The sequence below is a fragment of the Lissotriton vulgaris genome, unplaced genomic scaffold, assembly GCF_964263255.1.
Source record: "Lissotriton vulgaris unplaced genomic scaffold, aLisVul1.2 SCAFFOLD_722, whole genome shotgun sequence".
Classification (NCBI taxonomy): domain Eukaryota; kingdom Metazoa; phylum Chordata; class Amphibia; order Caudata; family Salamandridae; genus Lissotriton; species Lissotriton vulgaris.
Genome location: NW_028247608.1, coordinates 347,988 through 366,166, shown reverse-complemented (window position 1 = coordinate 366,166; position 18,179 = coordinate 347,988). Strand labels below are relative to the sequence as shown.

The following is an 18,179-nucleotide window of genomic DNA, read 5'->3' as shown; positions in this document are numbered from 1 at the left end:
TATCACCCTCACTCTATCTATCTATCACCATCTATCTATCTATCTATCTATCTATCTATCTATCTATCTATCTATCTATCTATCTATATCTATATCTATCTATATCTATATCTATCTATCTATATATATCTATCTCTATCTATCTATCTATCGCCCTCACTCTATCTATCGATTGCCCTCACTCTATCTATCTGTCTATCTATCGCCCTCACTCTATCTATCGCCATCACTCTATCATCTATCTATCTATCTATCCATCCATCCATCCATCCATCTATCTATCTATCGGCCTCACTCTATCTATCTATCTATCTATCTCCCTCACTCTGTCTATCCATCTATCAGTATCACTCTATCTATCTATCGCCCTTACTCTATCGATCTATCTATCGCCCTCACTCTATCGCCCTCACTCTATCGAGCTATCTATCGCCCTCACTCTATCTATCGCCCTCACTCTATCGATCTATCTATCGCCCTCACTCTATCGCCCTCACTATATTTATCTATCACCCTCACTCTATCTATCTATCTATCTATCTATCGCCCTCACTCTATCTATCTATCGCCCTCACTCTATCGATCTATCTATCGCCCTCACTCTATCGCCCTTACTATATCTATCTATCACCCTCACTCTATCTATCTATCTATCGCCCTCACTCTATCCATCGCCCTCACTCTATCGCCCTCACTCTATCGAGCTATCTATCGCCCTCACTCTATCTATCGCCCTCACTCTATCGATCTATCTATCGCCCTCACTCTATCGCCCTCACTATATTTATCTATCACCCTCACTCTATCTATCTATCTATCTATCTATCTATCTATCTATCGCCCTCACTCTATCTATCTATCGCCCTCACTCTATCGATCTATCTATCGCCCTCACTCTATCGCCCTTACTATATCTATCTATCACCCTCACTCTATCTATCTATCTATCGCCCTCACTCTATCTATCGCCCTCACTCTATCTATCGATTGCCCTCACTCTATCTATCTGTCTATCTATCGCCCTCACTCTATCTATCGCCATCACTCTATCATCTATCTATCTATCGATCGCCCTCACTCTATCTATCTATCTATCGCTCTCCCTCTATCTATCGCCCTCCTTCTATCTATCTATCTATTGCACTCACTCTATCTATCCCATCACCACAGCATCACTCAGCACCAGCACAGCATCAATCAACGCCAAAGCATCACTCGTCGCCACCACAACATCACTCAGCGCCACAACAGCATCAATCTGTGCAACTATTCAACAACAACTGGTTCAAATATTTCCTCTCAATGTTTCAAGCTTAATTACAAATGTCACAAAAAGATGTTAATATTTCACTTCTGTTCTTGGATTTTCGTCACAATAAAATACACAGAACATAATCTTCACAAAAGTTATATACAAGAGTTTAAGCTATTGCCATTATAAATTACAATAACTTTTATTTAAGTATTAATTATAAAAAAAATTAAAAGCCATTGTTATTTGTAATATCAATACATCTAAGTCACGTAAATACAACACATATTGCATTACAAATGCTATAGGTGTCACATTTGCAAAAGTTATAACTATTGGCATTGTAAATGACAAAGCTATTATTTTCGCTATTTTCAAAACCAACACATAAATAAAAAATTTGTCATTTACAATACCAATAGCTCAAACTTTCCTAATGCGAGACCTATTGCATTGCAAATGCTTGTTAACCTTTTCCCCACACATGAAGCACCCACTTTTTGCAAAGCTCCTAAATATATACTTTCTAAATGCTTTCTCACCTCTACCAAACTCCATCTATTTTCCATTTTTAGTTCGAGCCTAAGGCATTGCTTTAGCAATGCTTGTTGTTAGGTGGAGCCTAAGACATTGCTTTAGCAATGCTTGTTGGCGAGATTATAGTAGGCGACCTAAAAAGTCTTACAAAACTGCGGATCGGATCGGACACAGTGCATGTGAGCACAACCACGCGCCACGCTCCACCTCTGCTGCCACTTCAGCTCACCAGGCTGCACAACCCCTCACCCCTCGCTCGCCAATGTCCCTCCCACCCTTCCGTTGATCTGATGTGCGTGCACATCGCCTGCCAAATCACACAACACCATTTGTCTGTGCCTCGGCATCAGAGACTTCAAAGACTGCCGCTCCCCCGCCCGCCCCCCCTCCCCGCCACAGCAATGCCGAGAGCTTGGTTTTTTTTGCATCCATTTCGCGGGGAAGCCGTGCTTTGTTCGGCGTGCTCTGCACCTTTTTTTTCTGGACAAAAGTGAAAGCCTACCGTGCTTGTTTACTGTAGCCTTGCTCCTCAAATGCTGTTGCTGTGTTGCCATCTCTCTAGGGACACTCAGCTTGAAAACACTCGACTTGCTAGCTGCAATGCTACATCCGCTATGCTTTGCCTCTAGACATGTTGATCCCTCGAAGACTGTGCTGACTCTGCCCCTCCTGATTCGGAAACTGACCAACGCAGTCACAACGCAGTCTCTTCTCTCTGTCTTATGATGTCTGCCCTGCCACCATTTACTTCGGACCCTCACCCTCACACCTCCTCAACCTCACACACCCTAACACCCTCACACACCCTCACACACCCTCTCACCCTCACCCTCACAACCCTCTCACCTCACTCACCCTCACACCCCCTCTCACCCTCACACACCTCACTCACCCTCACACCCCCTCACTCACCCTCACACCCTCGAAACCCTCTCACCCACTCACACCCTCACACCCCCTCACCCTCACCACCCCTCACCTGCACACCCCTTCACCCTCACACACCCCTCACACACACCCTCACCCTCACTCACCCTCTCACCCACCCTCACCCACCCTCAGCCCCTCACACACCCTCCCCCACCCTCACTCACCCTCACAACCTCACACCCTCTCACACCCTCACTCACCCTCACACATCCTCACTCACCCTCACCCCCTCACCCTCACTCTCACAACTCTCTCACCCTCACTCACCCTCACCCCCTCACACCGCACACACCCTCACCCTCACACCCTCACCCTCACAGCCCCACACCCTCTCACCCTCACACACCGTCACTCACCCTCACCCACCCTCACACTCTCTCACCCTCACACCCTCCCCCCTCACTCACCCTCACCCCCTCACCCTCACATACCTCCTCACCCTCACACCCCCTCACTCTCACACACCCTCACCCACCCTCACCCTCACTCACCCTCTCACCCTCACACCCCCTCACCCTCACACACCCTCACTCTCCCTCTCACCCTCAGACCCCCTCACCCTCACACCCTCACACACCCTCACTCTCACACACCCTCACCCTCACACACCCTCACCCTCTCGCATCCTCACCCTCACTCACCCTCACACCCCCTCACCCTCACACCCCCTCACCCTCACTCACCCTCACACCCCCTCACCCTCACAACCCTCACTCACCCTCACACACCCTCTCACCCTCACACACCCTCACACACCCTCACCCCCTCACCCTCACAACCCTCTCACCCTCACCCACTCACACCCCCACACACTCACACCCCCTCACCCACCCCTCACACACCCCCTCACCCTCACTCACCCCCTCACCCACCCTCACTCACCCTCATACACCCTCACCCACCCTCACAAACCCTCACTCACCCTCACCCACCCTCACACCCTCACACCGTCTCACCCTCACTCACCCTCACATCCTCACTCACCCTCACCCTCACTCTCACAACCCTCTCACCCTCACTCACCCTCACCCCCTCACACCGCACGCACCCTTACCCTCACACACCCTCACCCTCACTCACCCTCTCCCCCCTCACCCTCACACCCCCTCACCCTCAGACACCTCCTCACTCTCACACACCCTCACCCTCACTCACCCTCTCACCCCCTCACCCCCCCTCACCCTCACTCACCCTCACACCGCCTCACCCCACACCCCCTCACCCTCACACACCCTCACACCCTCACCCTCACACACCTTCACACCCCTCACCCTCACACCCCTCACCCTCACCCTCACTCCCCCACCCTCACACCCCCTCACCCTCACACCCCCTCACCCTCACACCCTCACACCCTCACTCTCACACCCTCACCCTCACACACCCTCACACCCTCACACACCCTCACTCACCCTCACACACCCTCACACCCCCTCACCCTTACACCCCCTTACCCTCACACCTCTCACCCTAGCACCCTCACCCTCACACCCCCTCACTCACACATCCCCTCACCCTCTAACTCTCACACACTATCACCCTCACACCCCCTCACCCTCACACCCCCTCACCCTCACACCCCCTCACTCACCCTCACACACACTCACACACCCTCACCAGCATAGCATAACAAAACATAGCATATAACAAAACACAGCACAGCATAGCATAGCATAACAAAACAAAGCATTACATAACAAAGCATAGCAAAACAAAACATAGCAGAGTAAAACAAAACATAGCATAGCGTAACATAACAAAACATAGCAGAACAAAACATAGCAGAACAAAACATAGCATTACATAACAAAACGTAGCATCACATAACATAAAACAAAGCATAGCATAACAAAACATAGCATAACAATACATAGCAAAACACAACAATACATAGCATAGCATAACAAAACACAACAAAACATAGCATACATAACAAAACATAGCATTGCAAAGCATAGCAAAACATAGCATAGCATAGCATAACAAAACACAACATAACATAGCATAGCATAACAAAACACAACATAGCATAGCATAACAAAACAAAGTTTAGCATAACAAAACATAGCATAACAAAACATAGCATAACAAAGCATAGCATAGCATAACAAAACATGGCATAACAAAACATAGCATAGCAAAATAAGCATAGCATAATAAAACACAACAAAACATAGCATAGCATAACAAAGCATAGCAAAACACAACAAAACATAGCATAGCATAACAAAAAGCATAGGATAGCAAAACTAAAGATATCATAGCATAACATAACAAAACAAAGCATAGCATAGCATAACAAAACATAGCATAGCATAACAAAACATAGCAAAACATAACAAAACATAGCATAACAAAACACAACACATAGCAGAACAAAACATAGCATAACATAAGAAAACATAGCATGACAAAACATAACAAAACATAGCATAACAAAACACAACACATAGCAGAACAAAACATAGCATAACATAAGAAAACATAGCATGACAAAACATAAAACAAAGCATAGCATAACAAAACATAGCAAAACACAACAAAACATAGGATAGCATAACAAAACACAACAAAACATAGCATACATAACAAAACATAGCATTGCAAAGCATAGCAAAACATAGCATAGCATAACAAAACACAACAAAACATAGCATACCAAAACACAACATAGCATAACAAAACAAAGCTTAGCATCGCATAACAAAACATAGCATAACAAAACATAGCATAACAAAACATAGCATAGTAAAACAAAGCATAGCATAATACCCTCTTAACTGCGCCGAACATTCCGCGCTAGTGCGGAACGTTCTATTGCGCGGGCGGGGCCGCGGCGGCCAACGGACGTGCGCAGCTCTCCAAAGGTAGTGTACGTGACGGCCGTCGGCAGCAGCGATGAGGATAAAACACAACAAAACAAAGCATAGCATAACAAAACATAGCATAACAAAGCATAGCATAGCAAAACACAACAAAACATAGCATAGCATAACAAAACACAACAAAACAAAGCATAGGATAGCAAAACTAAACATAGCATAGCATAACAAAACAAAGCATAGGATAGCAAAACAAAACAGCATAGCATAACAAAACATAGCATAACATAACAAAACATAGCATAACAAAACACAACACATAGCATAACAACACATAGCAAAACACAACAAAACATAGCATAGCTTAACAAAACACAACAAAACATAACATTGCAAAACAGAACGTATAATAGCATAGCAAAACATAGCATATCAAAGACAACAAAACATAGCATAGAATAACAAAACATAGCATAACAAAACACAGCATAGAAAAACAAAGCATAGCATGACAAAGCATAGCATAGCAAAACATAGCATAACAAAACACAACATAGCATAGCATAGCATAACAAAACAAAGCTTAGCATAGCATAACAAAACATAGCATAACAAAGCATAGCATAACAAAGCATAGCATAACACAACATAGCATAGCAAAACAAAGCATAGCATAATAAAACACAACAAAACATAGCATAGCATAACAAAACATAGCATAACAAAGCATAGCATAACACAACAAAACATAGTATAGCATAACAAAACACAACGAAACATAGCATAGCATAGCAAAACAAAGCATAGGATAGCAAAACTAAACATAGCATAGCATAACAAAACAAAGCATAGGATAGCAAAACAAAACATAGCATAGCATAACAAAACATAGCATAACAAAACACAACAACACATAGCATAACAAAACATAGCAAAACACAACAAAACATAGCATAGCAAAACAAAGCATAGCATAATAAAACACAACAAAATATAGCATAGCATAACAAAACATAGCATAGCATAACAAAGCATAGCATAGCAAAACATAGCATAGCATAACAAAACATAGCATAGCATAACAAAACACAGCACAGCATAGCATAACAAAACACAGCACAGCATAGCATAACAAATCAAAGCATAGGATAGCAAAACATAGCATAGAATAACAAAACAAAACATAGGATAGCAAACCAAAACATAGCATAGCATACAGCACCACTCCGCACCACCACAGCATCACTCAGGGGCACCACAACATCACTATGCGCTACCACAGCATCACTGAACGCCACAGCATCACTTGTTCGCCATCACAACATCACTCAGCGCCACCACAGCATCAATCTGTGCAACCCCTGGTTCAAATATGTTCTCTCCATGTTTCACGCTTTATTACAAATGTAACAAAAAGATGTTAATATTACACTTCTGTTCTTGGATTATCGTCACAATAAAATACACTGAACATAATCTTCACAAAAGTTATTTACAAAACTTTAAGCTATTGCCATTATAAATTACAATAACTTTTATTTAAGTATTAATTATTGAAAAAAAATTAAAAGCCATTGTTATTTGTAATATCAATACACGTAAATATAACACATATTGCATTACAAATGCTAAAGGTGTCCCATTTCCGAAAGTTATAACTATTTGCATTGTAAATGACAAAGCTATTAATTTCGCAATTTTCAAAACTAAAACATAAATAAAAAATGTGTCATTTACAATACCAATAGCTCAAACCTTCTTAATGCAAGAACTATTGCATTGCAAATGCTTGTTATAATTGCAAAACAGGTTAACAGTACCATAACCTCTTAGCCCGCTGCGCGCATGAACAGAATGCCAGGGGTGGTTAAAGTGTCACTGCACACCCCTTCACAACCAATGATCCCACACGCCTCAATAGCCGCCTGTTTTGCTGCTGCTCAAAAGCCAAGGGTAGAGGAAAGAATAGATACTAGAGGGTATCAATGTGATCTTAGCCATGTTTCCCCTTAGTTCATGCCTCTGCCACTGGTACCGAAGGGCAATAGTGACCTTAGATACTCCTAACTGTTGTGCATTATTAGTCCTCTCTCGTTCTCTGCCCAGTTTATTCCTATACACCTCCCATTAAGTGCTTACCGTTTGCAAGCCCTTTCACTCGAACACTTTTTTTTTCACTTAGTGCATTTCTCACTTATCCTTTTGGCTGCTTTGCATTTCTCACTTTAACATTCTACATCTTCTTAGTCACTAAGCTGAATTTGGAGAGAGCTAACTGGCTGCTAACTTATCACATTGAAGTTGTATTTAGGGCTGTGTCCATTAAACAAGAGCAGATGGACCACGTCCCAAACTCATGCTACAAAGAAAATGTATATGCACCTTAAAAGGGCATAGCCTCTGTTATTTTATCAAACACAACGATCGCGCGACGGACCCGACCGGCGGCTCAGCTGACCCCTGCACAGACCACGATGGCAGCCCCATCCTGTGTAGCTGCGGCTGAGCCCCACAATCATGCCCGGGCCGGTGTTTGCTGCAGCAGGAGCCGTTATGGCAAGGCGTAACCCTTATGAATTACCTCTCCTCAAGTTGCAAAGCTAGTATGTAGGAGAGAGAAAAAGATACTCTAAGCTCCGGCCTGCACCTCATCCCTGGTGGTCTGGTGGAAGAGCCAGTGGAAAAGCCTGCTCTTCTGCTAGTCTGCTCTGTGTGTGTCTTCCGCTTTCTGTGTTTGCGTCTCTCTGTCTCTCCTGTTATATGACTGTGGCCTAATTTGGGTTTTTTCTGTCTTTTTCTTTTTGTTTTCCTGTTTTAAGTTGTTTTTTTCCCAGACGCTGCTGCTCCCATGGCACCTCCCCCCACAGTGTGTTTCCGGTCCCGCCTCCCAGCTACTCACCCTCCCCCGACCCCTACTTAATGGCGGCTGCTGCGCGTCATGGTGAGCAAGACTTCTGACCTCCTAGTCAGGGTAATTGCACCCCACTCACGCAGCACCATCGTTAAGGCACTGCCCCGAGCGCCTTCTGGTTATCCAGGCATTGTGTTCAATGCCGTTCTCTACCCACAGGCTCCTGTCTGCGGCTCATCCCTGGTGGTCTAGGGTGTCTTCCTCTTTCTGTTTTTGCCTCTCTCTGTCTCTCCTGTTATTTGCCTGTTGCCTATTTTGCCTTTTTGCTGTCTTTTCCTTTTTGGTTTCCTGTTTTGCATTGCCTTTTTCCCCACCGCTGCTGCCCCCGAGGCTCTTTCCCCCAGCGTGGTCCCGCGCCCGCCTCCCAGCTTCTCACCCTCCCTTAACCCGTACTTAATGGCAGCCTCTGCACAGCTGTGCCACTGGCGCACCAAAGGCAAGTCCATCTGCGCCCGTCCGTGACCAGGGCCAGGGACCCTGATCCCCCGATCCATTGCTACGACCCCAGCCCTCTCCACACACCCAACCCTGGACACAACAGCAGCTTACAGCTTTCGATGCCGAGCAACTCTCAAGGCTTGTTCTCCTGCCGACGATGTCGCTGGACCTGCACCCACCTCCGGCCGGACCCAGACAGCCACCCCTAACCCATAGGATGCCACCATACACAAGCCCCTGAGCTGCATCCTCCTCAACGTATGCTCTCTGCACAGACACACCGTAGAATTCTGGGATCTCCTCAACACTCACTCGCCCGACATTGCCTTACTCCTAGACACCAGGACCAACGTCATCTCAGCCCCAGACATTGCAACTGCCATCCCAGACGGATACAAGATCTTAAGAAAAGACCATCCCAACTGCCCAGGAGGGGGCCTCGCCATCATCCACAAAAGCTCCCTCTGACTAACAACTACCATCTCGGACGACGCCTTGCCCCTCATGGAGCACACCCACTTCCAGACCCAGCACAACCCCAGAACGACGCTCCGCGGAACACTCGCCTACAGACCGCCCGGACCCCACTCCCCTTTCACCAACGCCATTGCAGACTACATCGCCGAATTTACAGAGATCAGATGCGGAGTACCACAGGATCCTCCCTCAGCCCCACGTTCTTCAGCATCTACATGGCCCCCCCTCACAACTATCATCAGAAAACACGGACTCAACATAGTCTCATATGCAGACGACACCCAGCTTATCCTCTCCATCACCGGGTAATCCAACATCACCAGGAGCAGTTTCCAAGAAGGGATGAAGGAAGTCGCAACCTGGATGAAAAGCAGCTGCCTGAAGCTCAACTCGGAGAAAACAGAAGTACTCATCCTTGGCTCCACCTGCTCTGCATGGAACAACACCTGGTGGCTCCCCGCCCTGGGAAACCCACCCACCCACCCCTAAAGACCACACTCTCAACCTCTGCATCATACTCAACTCTTCACTCACCATGAACCGCCAGATAGACGTGGTGTCCTCCACATGCTTCAACACACTACGCATACTTCGCAAGACCTTCAAATGGATCCCCCTGACTCCAGGAAGACCGTCAACCACGCACTCATCACCAGCAGACTGGACTACGGAAACGTTCTCTATACAGGAATCAACTAAAAACTCCACCACAATCTCAAGACCGCCTATAACGCCACAACCAGACTCGTCCTCGAGATCCCACAACATGACCACATCACCCAACACCTCTGCGACCTCCACTGGCTCCCTGTCGAAAAAACAATAACCTCAAACTGCTCACACATGCCTACAAAGCCCTCCATAACACCAGACCCCAATACCTCAACAATTGAATCTCCTTCCATGCCCCCAAGAGAAATCTAGCACTGCCAACCCAGCCCTAGCCACAGACCCCTGCATCCACAGGGCCAGAGCGGGAGGCAGATCCTTCTCCTACATCACGGGCAAGAACTGGGACCAACTCCCCCATCTGCATCAGAAGAAGCCCGACACTGCACCTATTCAGGAAGGATCTCAAGACCTGGCTCTTCGGATGACCTACAGAGCTGGTCGTACCCTGCCCCGAACCCCCCCACTCCCCCGGCGCCTTGAGACCCCAAATATTCCTGATTGATAGGAAGAGAGCAACACACAGTGGGGCAGAGTACAGACCACAAGGGAAGAGATCAATATGGAGTGCCGGTACTGGTGGAAACGGCAGGGGAAAGCACAAGAGTGAGAGAGCAACAAGGTGTGCTGGGCTCTTTTCCACCAGGAGGAAGAAAAATACACAAGGAAGAGAGAAAGAGGGGCACAGGGGAGGGAGAGTTTAAAGGTAGGAGAAATACAGGAGGGAGAAAGCAGCATGGAGCAGTTGGGGATTTCAGAGAAAAGCACAAGAGGGATAGAGAGCAAAACAGAGAGCAGGAATGTTTTGCGGGTGGGGGTGCACAGAGAGGAAAGCAACATGGAGCAGGGAAGCATACATGGGAAAGAGCAACAGAGTGTGTTGTGTGCATGGAGCGTGGCTGTCACGAGCGTGGTATTCTTGTCACAGCTCGTGACTGTTACGCTCTTGGTAAACATGTTATGCTTTGAATAAATGTGGAAGGTCGGGAGGTGGGTGAGTTTACCCTTTGATTCATTCTACCTGTAACCTACGAATGAACCAGTCGTATTTTCCTTCAATAAACTACGTTGAAGCATCCATATCCTTTCTGCGCGGTGATTGTCGTAATTGAATACTTTTCTTACACCTTGGAGCAGGGAAGCATACATGGGAAAAAGCAACACGGAGTACAGGAGGACAGGGTGGTTTTAGGGCATTGGAAAGTTAGTAAGTAGTGCCTCAGTGACCGTCTCTGCTGCAAAATGTGCTTTAAATTTTATTAATACCGCTGGCGTGCCGCAGTGATGCCGGTCCAACTACCTCATACCTCGATTATGCTTGCAAGAAAGTGTCACTCATAGTCTTCGAATTGTCACTCATTTTTACACTGAAATTAAGAAAATGTCACACATAGCAATCTGAAACCTTGGCAGCTATGATCTCCTTCTCTTCAATGTAAGTCGGTGGGGAAAATCAATTACAATGATTTTTTATTTTATATAAAATCTCCCTCTCACCACGTTTACAATGTTGGTATCTAGAATATTAGTGAATATTGAGAATGCTATCTGTGAGTAGAGCGCAAAGTCACTTGGTGTATATGTTGAAGATGACAGGAGATCGTATGGAACCCTTGGGGGAGGGGACTTCACAGATGGTAGGCATTTCTGTGACCAATATTTTCTACATCCGAGATATTAGGGAATGGCTAGAATCATACATGCCAACATTTCAGATGAGCAAAGTGGGAGAATTAAAAAAAAAATCGGGAGAATGGGGCATTGAATCGGGTTAACGGCATGTATGGGCTTTGGGAGTGGCTGCTGCAGGATCGGACTTTTGAAACGTAAATGCACGTGTTTTATTAAACTTTCAGATGCACGGAGCGCAATGGCAGGCAGAGAGAGGGTGATGCAAGTGTTGTGCACTGGCCTGGCAGGTTGCTGGCAGTGCATGCACCCCCCCCCCCTTCCCGTTCCCCCCTCCTGTGTGGCAGCCCGGGCTGTAACAGCTTCCCCGCGCACCCAGTACTTCACACGTCTTTAAAAGACCATTGCCTTGTTAATGACGCTTTGTTGGTTTTTCACCCCTTCTAGAGCCCCTGCATCGCCACTCTGAATATTGCTGGAGAATTAGCACCTTACACAATACCAAGCCCTGTCAGCTGAAACCCCTGAAGAATCGGGTTTTTGCTTGCAGGAATCGGGAGGCGGGAGACTAACCTTGAAATCGGTAGTCTCACGCCTGAATCGGGAGGGTTGGCATGTCTGCTAGAATATACAATTGACAAAGTGGTGCATGGGATAAGAGAGCAGTCACTGGAGAGACAGGGCAACAGCATGGGCAGTGGATCAGTGATCACCACAGATGGGGAGGTCATGGCGCAAGAATCCCTTTTCACCGCAATATCAGGGAGATAGGCAAACAGCAGCTACTAAAAGCAGGCTTCAACTCAGAGGGCACACTGAAACGTAGCAAACAAATCAGGGCGAAGTCCGTGCATGCGCAGTCTGTGCGCCCACTCACAATCCGCCATATTTCTATAAGGCGCATGCGCACTACCAGTAAAACCACCGCTCAACACAGCCTGGGCTATGCGGCTGGCCTCACCCGTGGTTGTCTCCTGCTGCCTCCGCCTCACACATCCCAGGCCGCTCGTGGGATAACTCCGACGCCTCCATCAACCGACCTTCAAGCTGCGCACGGCGCCCGCCGCTCTTCCTGCGCACGCGCTCGCGTCGAACACCGTAGGGAACAGGAGCTCAAGCGGAAGCAAAGGAATGTTGCCTACATTTCCCAGAGTACAAAGTGTGGGGAGTTCGCGCGTCATGTCGGGAAGTGTAGGCAAATTACAATTTGTATGTGGAAGTATTGTGACATCCACTGGGGATGACTAGTGCTCGCAGGGTTTGAAGCCGGGCACGGTTTAACTTTTCGTACGAAATGCAGACGGGCAGTGATATAAGTATGGCCAGCAACTGGAGAACATTTACTTTACTTCATTTTATTTTATTTAATGCGATTTTATATAGCGCGAACTTTGCCCGAAGGTGTTAGAGCGCTTTATATAAGAACCAGTTGCAAAACATAATGACCAAGGATTACATGCGTTACATTAAAGATACAAACAGAAAACATTGCAAATGTACAAGATGTAAAGCCACACAAAGAAGAGACTAGTGATTAGAGTTATCTCTAAATACACAGGGAAGGGATACGAATGGATATACCCTAAGAGTCACCTAGGTATTGGTAGATAGTACAAAGGTCTACTGCATATACTAGTGATTAGAGTTATTTCTAAATACATAGGAAAGGGACATACATGCCAACATTTTATGACAGGGAAGTGGGAGATTTAAAATAAAAATCGGGAGAATGGAAATTCCCCATTGACTTCTATTGTAGAAAATGTAATTTCAGGCGGGAGACAGCTAAAATAAAGCCATTTTTGGCTTGAAAAATCGGTATTCTCCCACCTGAATCGGGTCTATTGGCATGTATGAAGGGATAAAAATGGGTATACTCTAAGAGTCACATAGATATGGTAGATAGTACAAAGGTCTACTGCATATACTAGTGATTAGAGTTATCTCTATATGCATAGGGAAGGGATACGAATGGATATTTATTTTTATTTTTTTAATTTCTAAAGCGCGCAAATACCTTACGGTGTCTCGGCGCTAGAGTTTGCAGATTACGGGGGTTCCACTGACATCTTACTGATTAAAGAGCCAAGTCTTGAGATGTTTTCGAAATGAAAGTAGTGAAGAATGATCTTTGACAAAGGTGGGGATCTGATTCCATAATTTTGATGCTGCCACTACAAAACGTCTATCTCCCCATGATACTTTTTTTGTGCATGGGATTTGGAGCTGTTGGGCCGAGGATGAACGTAGTGTTCGACTGGGTTTGTACACTTTGAATGCTCTTTTGAAGAAATCAGGTCCATTATTGTTCAAGGCCTTGTGAATGATACACATAGCCTTAAACTTTATCCGGCTTCTTATTGGTAACCAATGGAGCTCGCGAATTGTAGGAGAGATAGAGGCGTGCTTGGGTATACCCATGAGAATCCTTGCAGCATGGTTTTGGACAAGCTGTAATTTGCTCAAAACTTGCTCTTGTGCGTTAAGCAATAGACCATTGCAGTAGTCCACCTTGGATAACACCAAGGAGGACATTAAGGTTTTACCCGCAGTTGGGGGAAGAAAAGGGAGCAGTTTCTTCACCATTCTTAGGGTAAAGAAGGAGGCTGACACCACGGCGTTGGCATGGCTAAGGAACGTAAGCTTATTATCGAAAAGCACGCCCAAGTTTTTCACCTTAGCTACTGGTAGTGGAGGAGCTCCGAGTTCCGAAGGCCACCAGACCGGAGACCAAGACGGAGTTAGTTCGCCAAAAACCATCACCTCCTTCTTGTCGGAATTTAACTTTTAAACAATTCCGGTTCATCCATGAGCTGATGGCCTTCATGCCCTCCTGAAAGTTTGCTGCCACTGCTTCTCCATTTTTGTGTATCTCCAGGACCAGCTGTGTGTCGTCGGCATATGATGTTAGACCTATACCGAACGACTTAATTACCCTCGCCAGGTCCGACACGTAGATGTTAAAAAGTGTCGGACTTAGCGAGGAGCCCTGGGGAACGCCACACGGGAGAGTGAAATCAGGAGAACAGAAGCATCCCATCTTCACGGACTGTACTCGGTTGGCCAGGAAAGATGCCAGCGTTGCTCTGGCCCTGCCCTGAATGCCGAAGGCAGCGACACGGTCGATCAGGATGGTGTGATCGACCGTGTCGAAGGCCGCAGATAAATCAAGGAGTATCAAGATAGCTACACCACCCTTGTCCATGATTATCCTGACCTCCTCGGCAGCTTTTATCAAAGCAGTCTCCGTCCCATGGCCCTTCCTAAAACCAAACTGCGTGTTGTCAAGTAGATCATTCTGATCAATAAAAGTCGACAACTGTTGGTTCATTACCTTTTCAATTATTTTAGAAGGATAAGGGAGAGAGGCGATAGGACGGTAGTTTTTGGGCTCTAAAGGATTTAGTGCGGGTTTTTTTAAAAGAGGTGTTACAATTGCCTTTTTCCAGACGGGGGGATAGACACCTGTCTGAAATATGGAATAACAGATGTTGCTAAGTACTGGGGCTATTAGGTTGGATACTGATTTAATGATACGTGGAGGACATGGGTCCGATGGTGATCCTGATTTAACGCTATTTATAAGCTCCACCATGGACAGGGGTGGAGAAAAGACCTCAAAATTTGGGTTTGGAGACAAAGGGGGAGACTCCGGGGTGGCAGAGTCGGTGGTCGTTATTTTGGTAAAATTGTCAAAAATATCCATAACCTTAGCCTGGAAAAAGTCCGCTACCTTATTACAGAATATTTGGGATGGTTCGATTGGGGGGGGGGGGCTGGAGGATTGGCTAACTCTTTTACCACCTGATACAATTGTTTGTTCGAGTTGAAAGCACGTTCTATTTGTGTGCTGTAGAAGGTGCGTTTTTCAGCAGTGATCAGCTTTCTGTAGCTGAGCAAGGCATTCTTGTAAGTATCTTTATCGTGGTTGTCATAATTCCTGCGCCAACGCCGCTCCAAGTTTCTGCAGCGTTGTCTTTCGAGCCTTAGTGACTCCGAAAACCAAGCCGCAAGGTTTGGTGCGATTTGGCTGCATTCTTTTATTTGGCGCTAAGTGGTCAAGTGCCAAATGTAGCCAGCGTTGGTAGTTCTGAGCTGCCTCATGAGAATCAGATATATCTTCAGGTATCGTGGATTCCAAGATATTGATATACTCTAAGAGTCACATAGAAATGGTAGAGAGTACAAAGGTCTACTGCATATACTAGTGATTAGAGTTATTTCTATATACGTAGCTATACAAATAGATTTTCTCAGGTCAAGACCCAAAAAAACAGGAGAGCAGAGTTCCATTAAGTGGGGTTGGAGGGGGGACGCAGTCACAACACCAAGGGAGGGTGGGAGGGATACTAGAGAATGGAGAAAAGGCAAATCAGAAAAAGGAAGAAACATTTAAGGATCGTCAAGGGGGACATGAGGGGAAAGTACGAGGGAATGGACAAGATGGCAGGTCAGGGTCCAGAGAAAAGAGGCAGTGAACAGCAGCAAAATGGCAGCCAGGACAAAAGAAAAAAAAGTCCATGAGAGTGACTGAGTGAGTATGGATTAGAGTGCCAGGAGAAGTCCGGGGGGTACATAGTTCAGAAATCAAAGTCAGGAAGCGCTCTCCCGAGTACAGGTTCATGGCCTGCATGTTGCAGTGGTAGCTCACGGCTCTGGAGCTGCTGTTCTGGCTGTAGGGCGAGCTGTAGCGGGACCCCTGGCTGGGTGAGTAGTTGAGGGACAAGGAGGGAGGGATGCCAGTCCTGGGTGCAGCGAGGAGCGAGGTCATGATGTTATCCACGCTGAATCCCTGGCCGTGGTGCTGCGGGTGCTGCTGGTGGGGGTCGGGGCCCTCCAGGCTGAGGGAGCGGCCCGAGGGGCTGCCGCTTGACATGCTGCTGCTACTGTCCGGGCTCTCGATCTTGGTCACCTGTGGGTAATGAGGGAAAGGGCCAGAGGTGTGGTGTACATCTTCTAAATAGTGGGCTGTGTGTGCAGTGCAGGGCATGAACTTTGGATATCTCTGGCACAGGTAATGCTGGCACATTATAGTCTGTTAATTCAAGCAACAGCACAGCACAAAAACGTTGTAGCTGACTATCAGTAGTCAGTATTAAGTTTAATTACAAACTGAACAAAGTATAAAACAAACAGCGTAGCACAGTCTTGACCATAGGTGACTCAAGTTTTCAGAGTGTTGACACGTAGATGTAGCAAATGAACAGCCGACACGTGTTTCGTCGTTAAAACGACTTTCTCAAGGCTTGCAAAAATGTCTGTATGCAAAACGAGCAGATGAAGAAAACCTTGTCTTATCTTAAGCAAGGATTTCAAGATGTCTGATAATTCTTGTGTGCGTCCACAGCTCACAATACATTTATGTAATCACCAACAGTATCGGTTGGGACGGTGAAACTCGTTATAATAAACGAGTAGAGGCCAAAGTGCCGTGCCTCTATAAGAAATCACCAATACTCAGTTGTACTCCAAAGCGTCGTTCCCTGCTCACATCATTTGCTACATATATGTGTCAACACTGAAAACTTGAGTCACCTATGGTCAAGACTGCTACACTGGTTGTTTTAAACTTTGATCCTTTTTGAATTAAACTTAATACTGACTACTGATAGTCAAGCAGAACTTTTTTGTGCTGTGCTGTTTTTCGAATTTATAGAAGTAATGTGTATGGAAGAATGTTTTTTTCACTATGTACTGAGTAACACTGTGGATGGCGCGGTGTTTGCATTGAGCACACCAGATGACATATAGTGATTTACATCTGCAAACTCAACAGAGGTGCTGGCTGCCCTTTCTAAAACCACTGCCATCAATCTTGTATGCTATATCATGGTCTGTTGCCGGGAACCACCCAGCCCCTACTTGTTCCCCCCCTTTGCCAAATCCTAGGAACCCTTCAGGCCTACCCCGATGCTGCTTCCGTACACCACGGCCCTTTGCCACTATCCATCCTAGGTGTACATCAACACAATATAATTTACCGTACAAGTTTTTCCATATAATTACTAACAAGTAAAAGAATAGCTCAATCAATGAGAGTCAGAGTCCGTGGTGTCTGAGTCATACGGGCTTTAATCGGGATGGCTCGAGCCATGGAAATCAATTCCATCAATACAAGGGTTCGGGGTATATGCAATGATGGCAAAAAGATGTCAACGATTTATTAACAGTACATGACATATATAGTAAAACTGTACAATAGCAATGAATACAGTAGGCGTGACAAGTGAAAACAATATGATAAGAACACATGTGCGTAGCAAAAAGGCGTGTACAAAGGTGTGCACGGAGGCGTGTGCTGAAAACGTCACAGAACGTGTCATAAGTGGGTGGGTGCATAGAGGATTCTGCAGAGTCAGCTGAAACCTATGACCTGGGTGCGCGCGCAGCTGGTATGACGTGTGATTGACGTGTATCTGGGGAAAACTGAGGGCTTGACTTTAGCACTAGTAGGGGAGACAGAAGTCTGGCATGTCAGATCGACCTGTTCCTATAACATGTCTGATATCTTGTG

The 18,179-nt window shown here is 46.2% G+C and overlaps 1 protein-coding gene across 1 annotated transcript in view; it reads right to left on the bottom strand.

Moving 5' to 3' along the window:
• UCKL1 (uridine-cytidine kinase 1 like 1) overlaps positions 1 to 12,759 on the bottom strand; it is a 205,697-nt gene extending 192,938 nt beyond the window's left edge. The window contains exon 1 of the mRNA XM_086949749.1: positions 12,627 to 12,759. Within this exon, the coding sequence (XP_086805875.1) occupies positions 12,627 to 12,697 (71 nt within the window). The 5' untranslated portion in view covers positions 12,698 to 12,759. The remainder of the gene's footprint in view (positions 1 to 12,626) is intronic.
• Between the last annotated feature and the right edge of the window lie 5,420 nt (positions 12,760 to 18,179).